Genomic DNA, 22,345 nt, shown 5'->3' on the forward strand with positions numbered 1-22,345 from the left:
TGGAGTGGAGAGGAAAGAACGGAGGTGGAAACACATTATAATACCATCCATGGAGGAACCGTGACTCTGCCGTTACCGTTACAGGATAGGACCAGAAGAAGGCTTCACTTCCCTGCAACGCGGCGACCCGGTGAGACATTAAACACATCATATCGTATTTCATTCTGTCTGCTTTTCATTTGATTGAGAGAGACACGCACACACGTACGCACATATAATAATAAGTTGTGTGTGTATGTCTGTCTCTCCGCCGTTTCAGTGTAGAACAGATACATTGTAATTTGTTATACATTGTGTCGAGCTGTTTGACTTCGTACTGACTGACTTTAGTGACTTTGGTTACAGTTTATTTTATTTAGCTCGCCTTGTTGTTTTTTACCCTCCGACCTCCGTCTCAAAGCCTTTTGTTTCGGCTGCTCTCTCTCTCTGTGGCGCCTCGCCGTTCCCATGGTGAAGCTACACCAGCAAGTCATTCCGCGTGCGTGTGCTGTGCTGTGCGTGTACTACCGTGTGTGCGTGTGTGTGTGTGTGTGTGTGTGTGTGTGTGTGTGTGTGTGGGTGTGTGTCTGTGTGTGTGTGTGCGCGAGCGTGTGCGTGCGAGCGTGTGTGTCTTGCTTTACATACCAGCAGCAAGTGTGTGTGTGTGCGTGTGTGTGTGTGTGTGTGTGTGTGTGTTGCTTATTCAGCAGTAGCAGCATGCTTTAAATAAATGGAACGTAGCAGCTGTAGTCAGCTACGTAACATTTAACTAATAAGATGAGTGTTTTGTTGGTAGATAGTTTGTTTATTTATGCCATGGCAGCGCGTTAGAGACACCTACAACGATTGGTCTGGTTTGGCTGCATTGATAGTTACTGTGACTGTCTTATAAATGTTGTCTAGTAATCGTAGTAAAATATTATTTACCAAATCGTGGACAACAATAATTACTTGCAGCATATGAGCTATAATTCAGGTAGGGTGCATTCACTGTAAATTACTTATTTGCACGACAAGCACACTTGTTGTCTGTTATAGATACACCAGTGGTTTTCAATTATTTTCATATCAAGGTTCTGGTTATTTATTCGGCATTTAAGCCACGGACCACCATGACATTTAGCCTAGCTCTGACCCAAGACTTAGCATATTTTGTTGTCGTTGGATAAGATTTTGCACACAATTCCATGCTGTGGGTGTGTAGGCTATTCATTGACGTGGTACCATTCGGAGAGATAACAGTCAAACAGGCTTGATCAATTATTCTACATTGTCTAATTGTGTAAATTAAGTAATGCAGATGTTTAGCAATAATGTAACTCTTGAGAGCGTAATAGGAAACAAAATGTTTAATTTTACGCTCTCAAGAGTTAATGGTGTATTATATAAGGGTCCATTTGGTTACCAACTCTCCATCATTTAACTGGGGACCACCTGGAACCCCCCTCAAGGACCACTGGTGGTCCCTGGACCACTGGCTGAGAACCATGAGACAAACCTTCTGAGTGGGCAGACAGACTGAGAAGTCTGCCTGGGTACCTCCAAAAAGTAAAATGGTGTGACATATTGTGGAGTGTAGGAGACTGATTTGGACATGCACGCTACATCATTATCAGACCAAAATCACCTAAATGTACCCTTCGCCTTCTTGTGTAGGTGGCGCCTTATTGACTGGCTAAGTTGCAATTTGTAGCAATTGTTGAAATTGGCCTTGAATGTCAAATGTTAATAACGCCTGTTCAGTTTTTATTCATTCGTAGGCCTAGCCCTAGTGCAACATCGGCCCCAATTAAATATAGGGAGTCTCTGTAAACGTCACAACAAATAGCGGTGGGTAGAGCACTCTTGTTGCCGAAAGGTTGCCGGTTCGACTCCCCGGACGGGCAGGACAAATCTGGGTCGGGAAGTGATTGGTCATCACTCACCCAACACCGCTGAAGTGCCCTTGAGCAAGGCACTGAACCCCCAACTGCTCCAGTGGAGCTGCTTAGTGGCCAACAGTATAAGACTGTGGTTGTACTGTACTGTGTCTGTCTGTGTGTTTCTATGTGCAGGACGTTGTTGAAAATGAGCACTTGTGCTCAGCTACTACCCTGAGTAAATAAAGGAAAATAAAATAAAAAGTAATAGAACAAAACACATAAGGGCAGATTCACACTGAGTCCGTTTGATTCAAACTGTTCCCGAATACGATTGCCTGGTCCCCGCTGGCTATGATTCACATTGGCCGAGATTCTTCCGCAACAGAGTACACTTCATTCAACTGTAGTCAATGCTTTCACATTGCAGCGATCCGTATCCGAGTACACTTCATTCAACTGTAGTCAGTGCTTTCACATTGCAATTGCAGCGATCCGTATCCGAGTACACTTCATTCAACTGTAGTCAGTGCTTTCACATTGCAGTGATCCGTTTCTGAGTACACCTCAATCGGTCCCGAGACTGATCTCCTCCATGTGGTCCCGGGAACAGTTGGCTGATCCGCTCCCGGGAACAGTTGGCTGATCCACTCCCAGGAACGGTACGCAGCATTCACACTACATGCCACAACACCTGTGGTCCCGAGTGCTCACCCGGGTCGGGACCATAGTGTGAATCTGCCCTTAATTACCATACATGCCAGCACCTATATGGTCAAACAATCAATGTTCATATCATAGGCCTACCATTTTCCAAAGCATACATACGCCTACATTTATTTTACCTGTTGGGTTTTCCACCTTTTGGGGTGTATTAGCCCTATATATAGTAACATTAAACAACATTAAAGAAGCCACACTGTACCACATCAGTCAGTGGGGAGGAGAATACTACTAATAGCATAGTTTATTCAGTACAGTCAGCCCAAAACAATCTCCTTTCCTATCCAGATTGGAGTGGGACTGCTTTTATGCAGTCTGAGCGAGGCTAAGGAATGTGATTAAAAAAACAACGCAACTCCAATCTGCTGCCGTAGGCCAGTGGTTTTCAACCTGCTTCACATCAAGGTTTCATTATTTATTTGGCATTTGAGCCACAGACTACCACTAGGAAATGTCATCACATTTAGCCTCTCAGAGCCAAGACTTAGAATATGTTCTTACCGTGGGATAAGATTGTGTCCAGATTGAGATTCTAGATTCTGGAATCAAAATTTAAAAGCATTTCTTTAGCTGATAATTATTTAATAAAATCGTACCCTAACCGGTAAAATTCAAGTCACAGAAATCGTTGTTTTATTTTGATGGCATTGCTGCCCTGATGGCATTTATTTGGCCTTTGTGTGCCCTCAAAATTGACTACACCAAAGACTAGTGTTGATTTTGACAGCAAAGTTTGTTTTAGTTTAAGTCATTTAAGTCAATAATATAATTCACATTTAATTTTAGTCATATCTGATTGAGTGCGGACAGATGGAGAGACTGAAGAGAAGGCAGGACAGATAGGCAGGTAACAGTATAGTGATGTTTTATGTCAGTGGTTCTCAACCTGTGAGTTGAGACCCCCAGGTGCATGGGTCCTCTGAGTCGAGACCCCCAGATGCATGGGTCCTCTGTGAGTCGAGACCCCCAGGTGCATGGGTCCTCTGTGAGTCGAGACCCCCAAGTGCATGGGTCCTCTGTGAGTCGAGACCCCCAGGTGCATGGGTCCTCTGTGAGTCGAGACCCCCAGGTGCATGGGTCCTATGTGAGTCGAGACCCCCAGGTGCATGGGTCCTCTGTGAGTCGAGACCCCCAGGTGCATGGGTCCTCTGTGAGTCGAGACCCCCAGGTGCATGGGTCCTCTGTGAGTCGAGACCCCCAGGTGCATGGGTCCTCTGTGAGTCGAGACCCCCAGGTACATGGGTCCTCTGTCCCCACATGATGTGAGTCGAGACCCCCAGGTGCATGGGTCCTCTGTGAGTCGAGACCCCCAGGTGCATGGGTCCTCTGTCCCCACATGATGTGAGTTGAGACCCCCAGGTACATGGGTCCTCTGTGAGTCGAGACCCCCATGTGCATGGGTCCTCTGTGAGTCGAGACCCCCAGGTGCATGGGTCCTCTGTGAGTCGAGACCCCCAGGTGCATGGGTCCTCTGTGAGTCGAGACCCCCAGGTGCATGGGTCCTCTATGAGTCGAGACCCCCAGGTGCATGGGTCCTCTGTCCCCACATGATGTGAGTCGAGACCCCCAGGTGCATGGGTCCTCTGTGAGTCGAGACCCCCAGGTGCATGGGTCCTCTGTGAGTCGAGACCCCCAGGTGCATGGGTCCTCTGTGAGTCGAGACCCCCAGGTGCATGGGTCCTCTGTGAGTTGAGACCCCCAGGTGCATGGGTCCTCTGTGAGTCGAGACCCCCAGGTGCATGGGTCCTCTGTCCCCACATGATGTGAGTCGAGACCCCCAGGTGCATGGGTCCTCTGTCCCCACATGATGTGAGTCAAGACCCCCAGGTGCATGGGTCCTCTGTGAGTCGAGACCCCCAGGTGCATGGGTCCTCTGTGAGTCGAGACCCCCAGGTGCATGGGTCCCCTGTCCAACACATGATTCTTTTTTTTGGGGGGGGTTCAAACAATTTAACCCATTTAGGCCTGACGTCGAAATTTAAAAAATGTCTTCTAAATGGTGACAATTTTCTGAAAAACCTCATGTTTCTGTATCAGTGGTGCTCAATATTTCATGTCAAGGACCCCAAAAATGATATGTAATTGGCCACCGACCCCATCTGAAAATATGTTGTTCCAGGAACCTCTCAGAAGCAAAGATTTGAGACACATTTCAAGATTATTCAAAAATAGCAGACCTACAAGCTTGTAGCGCCACGCTATGAGCTTGTAGATCTGCTATTTTTCAATAGCTAAAGTATAACCTAATGCTTGAAACACCAAAAATGGTTCCCGCCCAGAATCGGTTAAGGACTTTTAATTCCTCCCCAAAAAGATGCCAGAGAAATACTATTACTGCATCAAACATTGGCCAAATTGTCGAATAATATAAGAAAGAGGCAATTCATTTTGACAATATTCATATCTGTGGAACCGAGTCAAACTAAATGTAATGCCTCAAAAATCCTCCAATTCCAAGTGCTTGTCAAATATGATTATTTTGGCTTGTGGCGATAATAGGGTAAAAAAAAGAAAAAAAACGATCGTTCAGAACTCAGAAGCCGTGTTCACGTTCACTTCTCCCATTGGAAATAATACACCCTTTCTTTTATTTTATGGGTTGGTTTTATTAATTTTTTTGGTTTTATTATTATTTTGTCTTGGCTCCAGTTATGCACAGAGACTAGTACAGTGAAGTGGGCCAGTAAGCTAATCGGTGGGTGAGTCTCAACTCAATCTGTCAGTTCCATTCTCCTCACAGCTCTACTATCTCTCGACAACAGTGGTTCTCTACCAGTGGTCCGGGGACCACCAGTGGTCCTTGAGGGGGGTCCAGGTGGTCCCCATACAGCTAAATGATAGAGAGTTGCTACCCAAATGGACCCTTATCGTAGCCTGGCTAATAAGCCAGACCGAATCAGCCGTTGGCAAAAAAAATTGCCTGCCGGCAGTGTGATTTGAGTCTGGCTTATTAGCCAGGCTACCCTTATCGATCTTTAACTCTTGAGAGTGTAAAATGAAACCAAATGGACCCGGCGTTCATTTTACGCTCTTGAGAGTTATTTTTGTTAAACGTCTGCATTAGTTAATTTACAAGAAGTCTACACAATTAGAGCATGTAGAAGAATTGTTATTTTGATTAATGTTTGCCTGTTATCTCTCTCCTAATAGTACCACATCAATACAGCATGGAATTGTGGACAAAATCTTATCCAAGGACAATAAAATAGTTCCAAAGTCTTGGGTCTGAGAGGCTGAATAGAATAGAATAGAATAGAATAGACTTTATTGCCATTTGCACAAGTGCATAGGACATTTCGGAGCACAGCTCCCAGGGTCAGCATTAAAAAAGAGACAGAAAATACAGGGGAAAAAACATACAATCCTAGAGCAGGGGTTCTCAACCCGTGGCTCGCGACCCCTTGCCAAATTATTTTGGGAGGTCCCCAAATTATTTTTGAAAAAAAAAAGAAAAAGAAGATTTTGAAACTGAATGGCTGGAAAATGGAAATGAAGAGTTTACATATAGTACACATATATATGCATACACCTTCCCTATATTAAGGTTATTGTAGCAGTCAATTTATATTGGGGGTCGGGAGGGGTGGCGGGTGGGGGTCCCGAGACATGGCCAAAGCATTTCCAGGCCGTCCCCAGCCAAAAACGTTGAGAACCCCTGTCCTAGAGTACTTCATGGTCTCCCAAAAACAGTGCAAAAGGTAGCGCCACTCAGCTATCATGATTCATAGTTCATCTTTCGTGATTCAGTTCATCTGTCATATTGACTACCTCCGTCCTTAAATCTCATCAAACGGTGGTCCGTGGCTCAAACGCTGAATAAATAATGGACCTCGATACGAAAAGGGTTGAAAATCACTAGACTGTTGGATCCTTCACACACACAGTGTATTTCAACTCCTCCTCCTCCTCTCTCTGGTCAGCTGGTTTCTGGCCCTGAGGCGGAAAAACATACAAAGTCTAAATTCCTTTGTACCTGCAGCCACTGCACTACTTAACAAAGATAACACCAGATGATGTATCTCGCCTTTCCTGGGCACTGGGCACGGCACTCGAGCTCTGAGTAGGTCAGTGCACGTGTGTGTGTGTGTGTGTGCGTGCGTGCGTGCGTGCGTGCGTGCGTGCGTGCGGAATGAGGCGGGACAATAGGACGTCTTCAAATCAATATCGTGATTATTTCAGACTTTTGCCTCGATTACGTAACGATTTACAATTTACAACTAGTCCAACTCCCTGTTTTGTGACGGTCTCTCTCTTCTCAATACAAACTGACGTTGGTCACTCGACCATGAATGACCATTTGTTGATTTTGTTCTCTCTCTCTCTCTCTCTCTCTCTCTGCTGGGCAAGCGTGCTGGCGCTTTGGCAGATCAACATATGGAATGAATTCTGTACTGGCCATATATGGAGCGTGTCTTGAGTGTATACAGGGTTTGATGAGGTCAGATCAACATAATGGAATGTCAGAACAGGTCAGCTCCATATGGAGATCTAAGGGTGGTAGCGGGGGCAGTGTTTTGAGTGTACAGGGTTTGATGAGGGCCCAGGTAGGGCCGGGCCTTAATTTCCGGACCTGTTGAGAACTCTACTACTAACTTTGGGGCGGGTCACATATAATTCTGAGTGTACTTTCCATAGACAATTTAGCGTTTGTATACCTGATGTTATCCCACTGGAAATTATATTTTATTGGGCCCTAAATTTATATTTGCTGGGAATTATTTTGGCTAGTTCTTCTTATTCCGGTTTCCTGCCTGATGACTACAAATCAGTGACTACGACATGACGTAAGTTATACCATCCGCTCCCGGCCGGATCACACAGCGATTTAGTAACACAGACACGAGGTTAGGTTGCACTGATGTGAGTCACGAGGAATCCACTGACAGGTTCACGTTGCTGGCAAAACATTCTTGGACCGAGAACAATACGAGACGTGTGTCACCTATTGCAGTGGGGTCCGGGGACCCCCAGGGGTCCTTGAGGGAGTTCCAGGGGGTCCCACCCAGCTAAATGGATAGTTAGGAACCATATGGACCCTTATGGGTCTGTAACTCTGAGAGTGTACCGGTTATACCGGTATTAACATTGATTTTACAATATAAATTGGGGGTCCCAGAGATAGAAATGCCATTAAATAGTAGCCTAATCAATGCATGGCAAACTGGGGGGCTTTGAAATTAAACAGGTTGAAAATCACAGCTAGAGCCGTACAAATCTTCTCTCATGGGGGTCCCTGGCTGCAGGCATACCTTTTCAAATGGGGGTCTGCGGGCTAATTAGTGTTAATTTGGGGGTCCTTGACATGAAAACGTTTGGGAATCACTGACCTATAGCAACCTATAATCAAGTTTACATCAGAAAGTAGGAATTTAAAATATTCCAAAAAGGTAGCGCATCCAATCCTTCATCAGATGATGAAGGCTGCATATTGAAACGCGTAAGCGTTCCTTTTTGGTGTGTGCCAATAAAGAAATGGAAATGTGAGTACTTTGTCCGCCATTTATTACATTTTTGGATGTGCTACCTTTTTGGAGTTTTTTTAATTCCTACTTTTTGATGTATACTGGATTTGGGTTTAGCACTCCACTGAAAACCATTGCTGATGCGCAACCTCTTTTTCTCATCTATAATCAAGTTTGTTGGTGACTTTTAGGTACTGGGCGGATGGAGGAGGCGGAGGAGGAGCAGAGCCGCTATGTGGCGCAGCTGAAGGCGGAGTTCGACAGCTGTGACACCACGGCCACGGGCTTCCTGGACAAGGAGGAGCTGACGGCGCTTTGTCAAAAACTGCACCTGGACGCTCACCTGCCCCTCCTGCTGGACACGCTGCTGGGACCGCGGCACTATGCTAGGGTAGGACACGCTACGCTAGTTAGCTAACACTACGCTAGTTAGCTAACACTACGCCAGGGTTGTACTAAGGTCTAAGGTCATGTTGAACTGGCGGCCCGCGGGCCACCAGTTGGGCCAACACCCCTGCCCTATGATGTCGTGCAGGGGAGGGACTAGGAATGTGAGGAACGTGTGGCACAACAAAAATTCCCTATAGATTTTTGTTACGAAACCCCTAGACAAAATAGTCATAACGTGTCTAGAGGCTAGGGTTTCACAACAATGTTTAAGAAACAAGGGATATCAAGCATTGGAGGTGCAAATAAACGGAGTCAACACAGGGTTACTGTCACCAAAGGTGATGTGCTTTTTTACTCTGAGGTATATTTACAGGTGGTCAAGTGTATATGCATAAAGCATATAACAAAGCAAAAACAATTAAGCCACTGCCAGGGGACACGAGTGTTGCCAAAATAACAAAAGGAGCAGCTAGGGAAACAAAAGACAGACTAACTAACTATCTAGACAATTAGTAAAACAAAAGCCTGCCTACCTAACTACTCTAACCAAAACGTAGTTCAAAATACATGTGGTGGCAAACACCCCTTACCTAGTGTGCTTAACAAGGTTCTACCTACGTGGTGCCTATGTATAGAGGCCTCTGTCTTACCTGTCCCAAGGCAGGGCATACAGCATAGAATTTACATTAGTAGTAGAACATTAAACTAGACACATAAGATTTGCTCTGGGACACAAAAGGAGACAAATGATTCAGCAGGGACAGGGCTATAAACAAAACTGAGGTGTACTGGTTGAGAGAGTGAGCCCAGGTGGGACTCAGCCTTTTATAGGCAGCAGGTGGTGGTGATTGGATGAGGGAGGAGTCAGGTAACAGGCTGATTGACAGATGGGGACTTCAAACCTGCAGAGAATGAGAGAGTGGAGGGAAGGAGAGACAGGGGAGGAATACAGAGCAACCCACAAACTACACTACGTGGCACGTAACAATTTTCAATAGAAAAAATAAACTAAACTACTTCTGTGACCCAGGGCTAGCGGGAGCGATGTCGGTGCTCTGTATGTAGGGCTTAGTGGTTATGAAGCAAGCGAGTCACGTGGCTGTTTACTGACATGCTGTAACAAAGGCCTGTGTTGTCTTGTTGTGTTTCTAACCTGTAATGACACATGATGCGTGTACTGAAAATACATACATGTGCATCGGTTGCATGTTTAACCCATTTAGATCTAAGAGCAGATTCTACAAAAATAGGTTTTCTGAAAAACCCTATGTTTCTATATCAGTGGTTCTCAAACTATTTCATGTCAAGGACCCCCAGAATTATATATATATATTCAAAGATTTGTGCCACATTTTCACGATGTTTCAAAAATAGCAGATCTACAAGCTAGTAGAGCGACACTCGGTGCCGTGCTATGAGCTTGTAGATCTGCTATTTTTCAACAGCTAAAGTTTAAAATAATGGTTAAAGTGGATAAGGCGAAACAGACGCGTCCTCGGGTTCACGCAAGTCGCAACGTGTACTGAACATACTGTACGTGTGCGTCAGTTGCATGTTTAGCGTATAAACGTGTAATGAACATACGTGTGCGTCGGTTGCATGTTTAGCGTATAAACGTGTACTGAACTGAACATACGTGTGCGTCTGTTTGCATGTTTAGCGTATAAATGTGTACTGAACTGAACATACGTGTGCGTCTGTTTGCATGTTTAGCGTATAATGTGTACTGAACATACGCGTGCGTCTGTCTGCGTGTTTCACAGGTGAATTTCGAGGAGTTCAAGGAGGGCTTCGTGGCCGTGCTGTCGCGCTCCCTGGACTTCAGTACGTCAGAGGAGGAGAGCAGCTATCTGGAGCCAGGTAGGTCCTGTCACCATTACAGAGAGCAGCTATCTGGAGCCAGGTAGGTCCTGTGGTAACAAGACAACTCACCCCTTTTCTGTTTTCCTCCCGGAATTTTCCCCAGTGAGGGGTGGGAGAGGCTGGACAGCAGACGGCTGGACTTTGAATTTATCTAACTATAAACTTTCACGGCAGCAGACAGCCTAAGTACAAATATAATTTATGAAAAGCTACTACAGTGAAGTCTGTTCACAGAAGTTGTTGTAGGCTATGTGGGGATTATCTGACGAGGTACCATTTGAGTGGGAAAAATCTTACATATACTAAATAATACTAAATTGTTTATAGGGTCAATATAAGTAAAATAATATAGCCTTTCCACAGGAGTATCTTTTTATATTTGTCCAAAAAGAATACAAACAGCCAATAGCATATTACAAAGTTATCCCCCTCACTGGGGAAAATTCCGGGAGGAAAAACGGGCAAGCACCGGGGTGAGTTGTCTTGTATTCGGTCCTGTCACCATTACAGAGAGCAGCTATCTGGAGCCAGGTAGGTCCTGTCACCGTTACAGAGAGCAGCTATCTGGAGTCAGGTAGGTCCTGTCACCATTACAGAGAGCAGCTATCTGGAGTCAGGTAGGTCCTGTCACCATTACAGAGAGCAGCTATCTGGAGCCAGGTAGGTCCTGTCACCGTTACAGAGAGCAGCTATCTGGAGCCAGGTAGGTCCTGTCAGAGAGAGAGCAGCTATCTGGAACCAGTAGTCTAGGTCCTGTCAGAGAGAGAGACAGCTATCTGGAACCAGGTAGGTCCTGTCAGAGAGAGAGCAGCTATCTGGAGCCAGGTAGGCCCCACGCTGGGCACAATATACACTGTAGAGTGCATAGCTGAAATGTGGCGGAAGTACCGCTCAAGGAAATGACGTGGACGCTTTACAAATGCGTATATCTATTCTACGTCCGAACATAGACATGGTAACGCCCCGCCTGCCTCTGATTGGCCTACCGACCCTACCGACACTGCCCTTCTAGCCCGTAGTAAGCCTGGGACCGAGGCTACCGTCTAGCCCTCACGGTCTCATCAGACTGTCCTCCGATACGCCAGGTTACTCCGTGGTGGGAAATAATACAAGTACAAGAGAATGGCAGCTTTATTGGCACGTGCGACAGTAACTTGTAACTTTAATTTTTGTAGAAGAGGCAAACTATTAACTAAACTAACCTTGTGCCGTTTGCTTTGATTGAATGTACTATGGTTGGATTTGGCATAAACAATATTAGTTTGTCTCTTCTACAAAAATAATAGTTACTGTCGCGCGTGTCAAGCTGTCATTCACTTGTATTATCGTACTTGTATTATTTATTTATTTCCCACCATGGAGTAACCTCGCGGCAGACTATCCAACATGTATCTTCCACCTCGGAGGAAACTCTGGTAAGGCCGGCAGTGTCGGTAGGCCAATCAGAGGCAGGCATGGCGTTACCATGTCTATGCTCGGACGTAGAATAGATATACGCTTTACAAATCTGTTTACATTCTCCGTGAATGAAACAAGTGTTGTGATTGGTCAAAAAAAAGATTGTATCCGGGGGAAATACATCTGACGGATGTTCTGTCCCAACATTTCCGCCTATGCACTCTCTGCCTTATATTGTGACCAGGCTTTTCTCTCTGCCTTATATTGTGACCAGGCTTTTCTCTCTGCCTTATATTGTGACCAGGCTTTTCTCTCTGCCTTATATTGTGACCAGGCTTTTCTCTCTGCCTTATATTGTGACCAGGCTTTTCTCTCTGCCTTATATTGTGACCAGGCTTTTCTCTCTGCCTTATATTGTGACCAGGCTTTTCTCTCTGCCTTATATTGTGACCAGGCTTTTAAGCCAGGGACCGAGGCTATAGGTAGGCCCTGTCAGAGAGAACAGCTATCTATTCTGGAACCACGTCAGAGAAATAAGCAGGTCTACATCTATGAAAACAAGCCCGAATGAACAGTGATGAAAAAAAAAACAAAGTATCAATACTGGAATGTACAAATAATAATTAAAGTAAATTTCTATCAAAATGTACTTAAAGTACCAATTGTAGAAAGTACTCATTACGCAGGATTCCCATTTCACAAGTTTTCAAAATCATGCTCCACAAGCATTGTGAGGGGAAAAAAACAACAACTAAAAACAACAACTTCATAGTTCAAAAAGTAAAATAATTCATATGGTTATGCTTTCAGTCAATGTGTCATCATCTCAACACTACACGCTGCTACAGTGTGACTTTCTCAACATGTAGTGGAAGTCAGTCAGTCACTGCATGGCTGGCTCGTCTTCCTCACAATCCTACAAAACAGAAACTATTCACGGAGCCAAATAAAGGTGGGGTTCTGGTTCTGGGCCTGTACTGTTCTGGAGAGAGACTACCATCTGACCACAATTGCAAACAGACAGCCGGGGTAAATGTAGGGCAGTGAGTGAGTGAGCGAGCGCACAAACCAGCGCAGTCACCATATAGAGAGTGTGTGTACTGTGTGTGTGTGTGTGTGTGTGTGTGTGTGTGTGTGTGTGTGTGTGTGTGTGTGTGTGTGTGTGTGTGTGTGTGTGTGTGTGTGTGTGTGTGTGTGTGTGTGTGTGTGTGTGTGTGTGTGTGTGTGTGTGTGTGTGTGTGTGTGTGTGTGTGTGTGTGTGCGTGCGTGCGTGCGTGCGTGCGTGCGTGCGTGCGTGCGTGCGTGTGTGCGCGTGTGAGCCAGAAATCATCATCAAGCGTCATGGTAAATTAGAGGTTAGCCAAAAGTCTGTCAGAGAAGAATGCCTAGCTGCTACAGCGAGGTCTGTCATTGTAAATAGGATGGCGTCTGGGAATCGCATCCCTTCCCATTCAAAGTGAAACTATAGCTCATCTAGACCTGGGGCCGATTCTTCAAAACGGCTTCTAAATTAGGACCGTTTTCTGAACGTTTCTATGTCAGTGGTGCTCAACCTTTTTCATGTCAAGGACCCCCGGAATTATCTGTATTTTGCCGCGGACCCCCCCATCTTAAAATATGTTCTTCCAGGCATCTGCATTTCTTAGACGTCTACACAATATAGAATGCAGAAGAATTGTTATTTTGATTTTGCCTGTTATCTCTCCTAATGGTACCACATTAATACAGCTTGGAATTGTGGACAAAATTTTATCCAACGACAACAAAATATTCTTTAGCTTTGGGTCTGAGAGGCTAAATCTCATCTCGGGGTGGTTCCATGGCTCGAATGCTGAACAAATAATGGACCACCTTCATATGGAAAGGGTTGAAATCCACTGTCCTAGAAGATAAACTCCTTGGATCGAGACATTCCTTTATCGATTCTCACGTTTTGTGTGTCAATATTATGACATTCTTTGTGACTTTCCCCTGATAATATTGTTTGGAGTGTTGCGTTTAAGGCCATTCACATCTCTGTCATTTTACAAATTCTCAATAGCGAGTGCTTACCCGATCTTACCCGTGTCCTCTCTCTCTCTCTCTCTCTCTCTCTCTCCCCCAGTGGTTCCAGAGGAAGAGAAACCAAAGTTTGTGCACGGGGCCAAGCGCTACGGCCGGAGGTCTCGCCCCGATCGCCCCGGCGTCTCGGAGGACTCTCCGCCGTACGGGGCGGAGCCTGGCGACTCGTCAGCGTCGCCGCCCGGCGTCCGCAGGGCGAAGATCAGACGCTCCACCTCTCTGGAGAGCGTTGAGGTGAGAGGGGTGTGTGTGTGTGTGTGTCTGTGTGGGTGTGTGTGGGTGTGTGTGTGTGCAATCAGAACTGCAGACTCACTCCCAATCTTCCACCGTAGTCTGAAAACACACCTCTTCATCCATCTTAGCCCGTAGCACTTGCCCTAGCCCCGACGACCTTACTTAGATAGCATTTTATGTAGACAGCACTTTATAGTGTTTACTCATAGCTTCACTGTACAGATATTCTCCTGCTAGGTTTTTGGCTTCCTTATGATTCTTGATGACTATGTTTTACCATGTGTTGTTCTTGCTTACTGTAAATCTCTGTGGCTTAAGAGCGTCTGCTAAATTGTAAATTGAAATGATGTGCTTGCTTGCGTGCGTGCGTGCGTGCGTGCGTGCGTGCGTGCGTGCGTGCGTGCGTGCGTGCGTGCGTGCGTGCGTGCGTGCGTGCGTGCGTGCGTGCGTGCGTGTGTGTGTGTGCGTGTTTGTGTGTGTGTGTGTGTGACCATATCACAGTTAGGCTACAGATGTTACACTTTTAGTCTTTATCTTTGGTAGCATAGGAGGGCATGACACACGTACGTATACACACGTTGGCTGTGAGGGGCCTTCAACTGTACTGTACTGATATCATTTGTGTCCTTTAGCCTAGACTGGTGTCTGCTGTGTCTGACAAGTACGCTAACTGTATTGTACAAGAAGCTTGACACGCCGCGCCACACGTCTGTCGCCGTGCGATCCGAGTGAGACACTATCTTTGCCCACTGACCGTTATTTCAGATGTAAATATAATTTAGATGTAACGATGTTCCGCCTTATAGGGCACTTTGTATAACTGTCTGCTCTCCTATTGGCTGACTGCACTGGCAGTGTTTATGTCCTCTGTACAAGGCAATATTTCAAGTGTGTGTGTGTGTGTGTGTGTGTGTGTGTGTCTGTGTGTGTGTGTGTGTGTGTGTGTGTGTGTGTGTGTGTGTGTGTGTGTGTGTGTGTGTGTGTGTGTGTGTGTGTGTGTGCGTGCGTGCGTGTGCGTGTGCGCGTGCGCTTGTGTGTGCGCAGCAGCAGGTGGCTGACTAGATGTTTGTATGTTCAGGAATGTAGTGGCAGTGTTGGAAGAAGTACTGACATTTGTTTTACTTAAGTAAAAGTATCAGTAGCAGTACAAGTATCAGTAAAAGTATCAGTAGTAGTAAAAGTAGCAGTAGCAGTAAAAGTAGCAGTAAAAGTATCAGTAGCAGTAAAAGTCAATCAACATATTGGACGATGTTGGCGATGCTTCTCTCTCTCTCTCTCTCTCTCTCTCTCTCTCTGTCTCTGTCTCTGTCTCTGTCTCTGTCTCTGTCTCTGTCTCTCTCTCTCTCTCTCTCTCTCTCTCTCTCTCTCTCTCTCTCTCTCTCTCTCTCTCTCTCTGTCTCTGTCTCTGTCTCTGTCTCTCTCTCTCTCTCTCTCTCTCTCTCTCTCTCTCTCTCTCTCTCTCTCTCTCTGTCTCTCTCTCTCTCACTCTCTCTGTCTCTCTCTCTCTCTCTCTCACACAATGCCATTTACATTTCAACAGAGCTTTATTGGCTGGAGAAAACGCAGGTTAACGTCGTCGCCAAAGCAAGTGTCGCAAATACAATAAAACCCTTGAGGACAGTGTGTGTGCAGTTGGAGGAGGTATACGGCGTTGTGTAAACAGAACTATGTTACAAAGACACTCGGAAAAATCTGCTGGCTTTTTTTTTTTTTACAAACCCGCTAATTTGCTGTTGGCAACAAGGTGCCTTGATATAAAGCTCTTTGAAACAAATAGCAGCAATCTTTCAGGATGGATTTTGCAGTCACTTTGGGGGCAATTAGCAGCCTTTTTTCCCCCAGAAAAACTAAACTATTTTAAATAGTGCATGAAAAGCCTCAGATTTCAAATGTGTTTAACCCATTACCTCCCCCCCCCCCCCCTTTGGTGTTTTAAGCATTATGTCATACTTTAGCGAAAAAATAGAATATCTACAAGCTCATAGCGGGGCACCGAGTGCAGCGCTACGAGCTTGTAGATCTGCTATTTTTGAAAAATCATGAAAATGTGCTGCAAATCCTTGAATATATATTCATTCAGAGCGAACATTTTTAACTCAAATCTTTGCTTCTGGTGGGGGGGTCCCTGGAACAACATATTTGTCAGATGGGGGCCGACGGCCAAATACATATAATTTTGGGGGTCCTTCACATGAAATATTGAGCACCACTGACACAGAAACACTCTGTGATTTAGAAGACATTTGTAGAATCCAGTGTCTGGTCTAAATGGGATAAATCTTTTTGAAACAGATAGATACACCGAGTGCCGCGCTATGAGCTTGTAGATCTGCTATTTTTTGGAAAATCGTGACAATGTGCTGCAAATCTTCCATCCATCTTCAGATGGGGGTCCGCGGCCAAATACAGATAATTCCCGGCTATCCTTGACATGAAAATGTTTGAGAACCGCACTGACATAGAAACACAGGTTTTTCAGAAAACTGTTAGGATTTTAGAAGATTGTTTTTAGAATCTTCCTCGGGTCATAATGGGTTAAAGGTAGTAGCCTCCCTTTTTGCTCTCTCTCTCTCTCTCTCTCTCTCTCTCTCTCTCTGTCTCTCTCTATGTCTCTCTCCCTCAGTGTGTGTGGTAGTGTTTACAGTGGAGTGGACAGTGCTGGATGGTTGACTGGAGACTGCTGGTCTCATAGTTCTGCTGGCAGAAAGCCTGTGACCGTTATGCTGCCTGAGAGCAAGCCCCAAATTACCCCTCCACGCTCGCGCGCACACACACACACACACACACACACACACACACACACACACACACACACACACACACACACACACACACACACACACACACACACACACACACACACACACACACACACACACACACACACACACACACACACACACACACACCAAAACCCCCTCTTCTCCATTCCTCTTAAATCTACAAACCTCCGGGCCTTGTGTTGAATGGACAGTATTGTACTGGAGGGGAAACCGACTCAGATGTCAAACCCTTTTTTCTCCCCCTGATTTATTTCATACTCGCCTCGGTTCTCTTTGCACCGCTGGTTTGTTGTCACGAACCCCCGAAAACTACAAGTCCCTACGACGCGACTTGTAGATCGGGGCTGTTTTCGGCACGCGATTCCAGGGGTCTCAACAAAGTCTAATTAAATGACCCTTTTGGAACGGGGTCCGGTGGTGTTTTAACGAAGTGTGGGTTTCCGGTGGTCTTTCGGATCGGACGTTTCATGCCAACATCGCCTTGTGTTCGTGACGACGCTGAACGAGAAAAAAAAAACATGGACAATTACAATTAACCCATAGGACGATTCTACAAAAAATGTCTTCTAAATCCTGACAGTTTTCTGAAAAAACCCATGTTTCTATGTCAGTCGTCCTCAAACAAGGACCCCCCAAAATTATATGTAATTGGCCGCCGACCCCCATGTTGTTCCAGGGACCCCCCCCCCCCCCCCCCCCCAGAAGCAAAGATTAAAAACGTTCGCTCTGAAAGAATATATATTCCAAGATTTGCGCCACATTTTCACGTTTCTTCCCAAAAAAATATAAGATCGAGTGCCGCGCTACAAGCTTGTAGACCTGCTATTTTTCAGTAGCTAAAGTTAATGCTTAAAACACCAAAAAGGCTTCCCGTTCTGAATGGGTTAAGACATGATGTGACAAACAGTCTGAATCACTCCGTGTGTAGAACATAATTATTGCTACGATCCGGGAAACCCATTATGGTCTGCCTTCCGTTCCATCGAGACGTTCAGACCAGTGGTTCTCAAAGTCCTTGGGGGAGTTCCAGGGGGTCCCTGCAGCTAAACGGGTCCATTTGGTTCCATTTGTACACTCTCAGAGTTATATTAACATTGGATTCACAATATAAATTGGGGTCCCAGAGATAGAAATGCCATTAAATGGGGGTCCGTAGCCTGTCCGTAGCCATGTCAAACTGGGGGTCGTTGAGATGTTTGAGAGTCACTGTTAGAGCCGTGAAAATCTTCTCATGGGGTCCTTGGCATGTCTTCTCATGGGGGTCCTTGGCATGTCTTCTCATGGGGGTCCTTGGCATGTCTTCTCATGGGGGTCCTTGGCATGTCTTCTCGTGGGGGTCCTTGGCATGTCTTCTCGTGGGGGTCCTTGGCATGTCTTCTCATGGGGGTCCTTGGCATGTCTTCTCATGGGGGTCCTTGGCATGTCTTCTCATGGGGGTCCTTGGCATGTCTTCTCATGGGGGTCCTTGGCATGTCTTCTCGTGGGGGTCCTTGGCATGTCTTCTCGTGGGGGTCCTTGGCATGTCTTCTCGTGGGGGTCCTTGGCATGTCTTCTCGTGGGGGTCCTTGGCATGTCTTCTCGTGGGGGTCCTTGGCATGTCTTCTCATGGGGGTCCTTGGCATGTCTTCTCATGGGGGTCCTTGGCATGTCTTCTCATGGGGGTCCTTGGCATGTCTTTGGACTCTTTTCAAATGGGGGTCCTCGGGGCTAATGAGTGTCAATTTGAGGGTCCTTGACATGAAAAAGTTTGAGAACCACTGATGATTTTTTTAGACCATAGACTACAAGAAAATAATGGACTGAGGGAATGGTGACATTATATCCCCCGTCGGTTTAGTCTCCACAGACCTGTTCCATCTTGGAACTTCTGGGTTTCCGAGAAGCAACCGGTAACGACGACTGCTATTGGCTGGAAGGGGCAACGAGGGGGCAGGTGTTGTTTCTCTATTGGCTGGAAGGGGCAACGAGGGGGTAGGTGTTGTTTCGCTATTGGCTGGAAGGGGCAACGAGGGGGCGGGTGTTGTTCACTCCACTCGGACAGAGACAGTAGCGTTCCCAGAAGCATCACCTATACTTTATCATTTGTTTTAAGATGAACAGGAACATCATTTACAATGCATTTCAACGTAATTGAAAGAAGACTTTTAACGAAGTATTCATGACAACGATTATTGGGTGATATGATGAGCAATATCAGAGAGATGATACAATGTCTCCACGATATGCCTTTTCAGCGATATCGTATATATTGTGATGAAGTGAATGCACATTCTATGGTTTGCAGTTCTATACTTTAATTTATACTTCTCTAGAACAACGTTTTATTTTCTCCAAAAATAAGTATTTTGGTCGAGTAGTACTGCCTGAAGATCATATACAGTAAGTGCACCATCTCTAATCTAGCCAAGTGGGATACCGTATTGCCTGTTGGGGTGAGCGGTAGGTAGATGAGACCTGGGTTAGAATCTATTGGGTGAGCGGTAGGTAGATGAGACCTGGGTTAGAATCTATTGGGCGAGCGGTAGGTAGATGAGACCAGGGTTAGAATCTATTGGGCGAGCGGTAGGTAGATGAGACCCGGGTTAGAATCTATTGGGTGAGCGGTATAGGTAGATGAGACCAGGGTTAGAATCTATTGGGCGAGCGGTAGGTAGATGAGACCCGGGTTAGAATCTATTGGGCGAGCGGTATAGGTAGATGAGACCTGGGTTAGAATCTATTGGGCGAGCGGTAGGTAGATGAGACCCGGGTTAGAATCTATTGGGCGAGCGGTATAGGTAGATGAGACCTGGGTTAGAATCTATTGGGCGAGCGGTAGGTAGATGAGACCTGGGTTAGAATCTATTGGGCGAGCGGTAGGTAGATGAGACCTGGGTTAGAATCTATTGGGCGAGCGGTAGGTAGATGAGACCTGGGTTAGAATCTATTGGGCGAGCGGTAGGTAGATGAGACCTGGGTTAGAATCTATTGGGCGAGCGGTAGGTAGATGAGACCTGGGTTAGAATCTATTGGGCGAGCGGTAGGTAGATGAGACCCGGGTTAGAATCTATTGGGCGAGTGGTATAGGTAGATGAGACCTGGGTTAGAATCTATTGGGCGAGCGGTAGGTAGATGAGACCTGGGTTAGAATCTATTGGGCGAGCGGTAGGTAGATGAGACCTGGCTTAGAATCTATTGGGCGAGCGGTAGGTAGATGAGACCTGGGTTAGAATCCTGTGGGTAGAGCTGCTATATTTTCACTAGTTTGAGTCTCAACCTGAAAGGTTTTGGGGAACCACTGCTTTTGTGTGTGTGTGTGTGTGTGTGTGTGTGTGTGTGTGTGTGTGTGTGTGTGTGTGTGTGTGTGTGTGTGTGTGTGTGTGTGTGTGTGTGTGTGTGTGTGTGTGTGTGTGTGTGTGTGTGTGTGTGTGTGTGTGTGTGTGTGTGTGTGTGTGTGTGTGTGTGTGTGTGTGTGTGATAAATCTGGGGGTCCTTGACATGGAAGAAGTTGAGCACCACCATTTAATCGGCCTCAGGTCAAATTGGGTTAATTACATTTTGGTGTCAATACTTTTGTGTACTCAAGTACACTTTGAATTCCGGTCTTGAGTATGTCTACATTGCAGTATTGATACTTTTAGAGTGCCTTTTCCACACCTGATGTTACGTGATGTTATCAACCCACAGTATAATCACCAGTATGTTCTTATCAAGACCATTCTTTATTTAGCGAATGGAAAGTCCTTCAGCCAAGCGGTATAGCCTCCTGGTCTGCTGTATGGAGGGTGACTAAACTAATCCTCCTTCCAGTCTTTGGAGAGGACAAACTTCAATGATGTTCTCCATAGTTTGTTCCTCACCACACGCACACAGTGGGCTTGGGCTACTGCCCAGTTTGTGAAGGCTGGCCAAGCAGGGGCCATGTCCAGTCCTGAACCTATTGAGTGTAGACCACTGTCTCCTTGGGGAGGGTGGTGCCAGGGACCTGTTGGTTGGGGTGTGACACCAGGTGTTTGTTTGGGACCTCATTGGACTCCCATTCCCTTTTCCAAGCTGATTGGATGGTGAAGTCAGCTGATGGGGGGTTCTTCCAAATTGGTCGTCTAGACGGGAGTCGAGCAGTGGGTGGGTTGAAGATGTCTGCATGGATTGGTAGGTGGGGAGACTAGTCTTTGACCTTTTGAAGCATCCTTTGAGAAACTGCTGCTCGCCGGATGTGTGTGGGGGGAGCTATGTTTGATAATACTGGGAGCCAGGGGAGTGGTGTGGAGCGAATAGTTATGGTTATATGGTTATAGTTATGGTTCTCATGGTGGTATTGAGTGGTGTGGAGCGAATAGTTATGGTTATATGGTTATAGTTATGGTTCTCATGGTGGTATTGAGTGGTGTGGAGCGAATAGTTATGGTTATATGGTTATAGTTATGGTTCTCATGGTGGTATTGAGTGGTGTGGAGCGAATAGTTATGGTAATATGGTTATAGTTATGGTTCTCATGGTGGTATTGAGTGGTGTGGAGCGAATAGTTATGGTTATATGGTTATAGTTATGGTTCTCATGGTGGTATTGAGCTGGGTGTCCACTTGGTGTGTGTGTGATGACCTAGACCAGACAGGGGCACAATATTCTGCTGCAGAGTATGACAGGGCCAGTGCTGAGGTGCGCAGTGTGGAGGCTGCCTTCCGCCCCACATTGTGCACCAGCGAGCTTGCAGAGCAGGTTGTTTCTGGACTTCACCTTAGACCATGAAGACCATGAAATGCAGCCAGTATGGACATTTCCACATACTGCGTATAAGCAACTAGGAAACGCGGAAGTGAAATCACTGCCGCCAAAGCGAGAAAAACAATCATGAAACGGACTTACATGGCTGGTTAACACTGAGTTTAGGGTTAGCGTTAGGGTTAGATTTAGCGGACAAACGTGACCAACGCCACGTCGGACCATGTAAATGTCCATACTGGCTGCATTGAATGGTGTTGATAACGGCTGATGACGAACAATAAATAGTCTCTCTGGATGAGAGCTCCTGCTGAACGTTTAAATAGTCTTTGTGTTGCCTGTATAGTTTTCCATGCAGTGTCTCAGTGAACGTTTAAATAGTCTTTGTGTTGCCTGTATAGTTTTCCATGCAGTGTCTCAGTGAACGTTTAAATAGTCTTTGTGTTGCCTGTATAGTTTTCCATGCAGTGTCTCAGTGAACGTTTAAATAGTCTTTGTGTTGCCTGTATAGTTTTCCATGCAGTGTCTCAGTGAACGTTTAAAAAGTCTTTGTGTTGCCTGTATAGTTTTCCATGCAGTGTCTCAGTTCATACCTGAGCCAGTGAGCTTTAGGGAGGAGGAGGGTAGCCCAGCACACTGGACCTTCATTCAGGAAGTGGGATTGTGTGGAATGTGCTACTGGCAGCTGTACTCCACACGCGCACGCAACGCACACATGCAGACACACACACACACACGCACACATGCACGCACGCACATACACATGCACACACACACGCCACCCTGAACTCTACTGTAGGTTGGTTTTGGCTTTGCGTCAAAGATGTTCCTTTCTTTCTTTCTTTCTTTCTTTCTTTCTTTCTTTCTTTCTTTCTTTTTCTTTCTTTCTTTC

The 22,345-nt window shown here is 46.0% G+C and overlaps 1 protein-coding gene and 1 long non-coding RNA gene across 3 annotated transcripts in view; both read left to right on the plus strand.

Annotated features, from left to right (window-relative positions):
• LOC306930570 overlaps nucleotides 1-22,345 on the plus strand; it is a 133,900-nt gene that overhangs the window by 26,859 nt on the left and 84,696 nt on the right. The gene's annotated exons all lie outside the window — the stretch shown is intronic.
• ninl (ninein-like) overlaps nucleotides 8,226-22,345 on the plus strand; it is a gene marked incomplete at its 5' end in the record, with an annotated part of 85,500 nt that continues 71,380 nt past the window's right edge. For both annotated transcript variants that reach the window (XM_079511598.1, XM_079511599.1), the window contains 3 exons: nucleotides 8,226-8,414; nucleotides 10,177-10,273; nucleotides 13,779-13,969. In XM_079511598.1, coding sequence (XP_079367724.1) covers nucleotides 8,226-8,414; nucleotides 10,177-10,273; nucleotides 13,779-13,969 — 477 coding nt within the window. The remainder of the gene's footprint in view (nucleotides 8,415-10,176; nucleotides 10,274-13,778; nucleotides 13,970-22,345) is intronic.

Source organism: Electrona antarctica, assembly GCF_951216825.1.
Source record: "Electrona antarctica genome assembly, chromosome: 10".
In the NCBI taxonomy this organism is placed as follows: domain Eukaryota; kingdom Metazoa; phylum Chordata; class Actinopteri; order Myctophiformes; family Myctophidae; genus Electrona; species Electrona antarctica.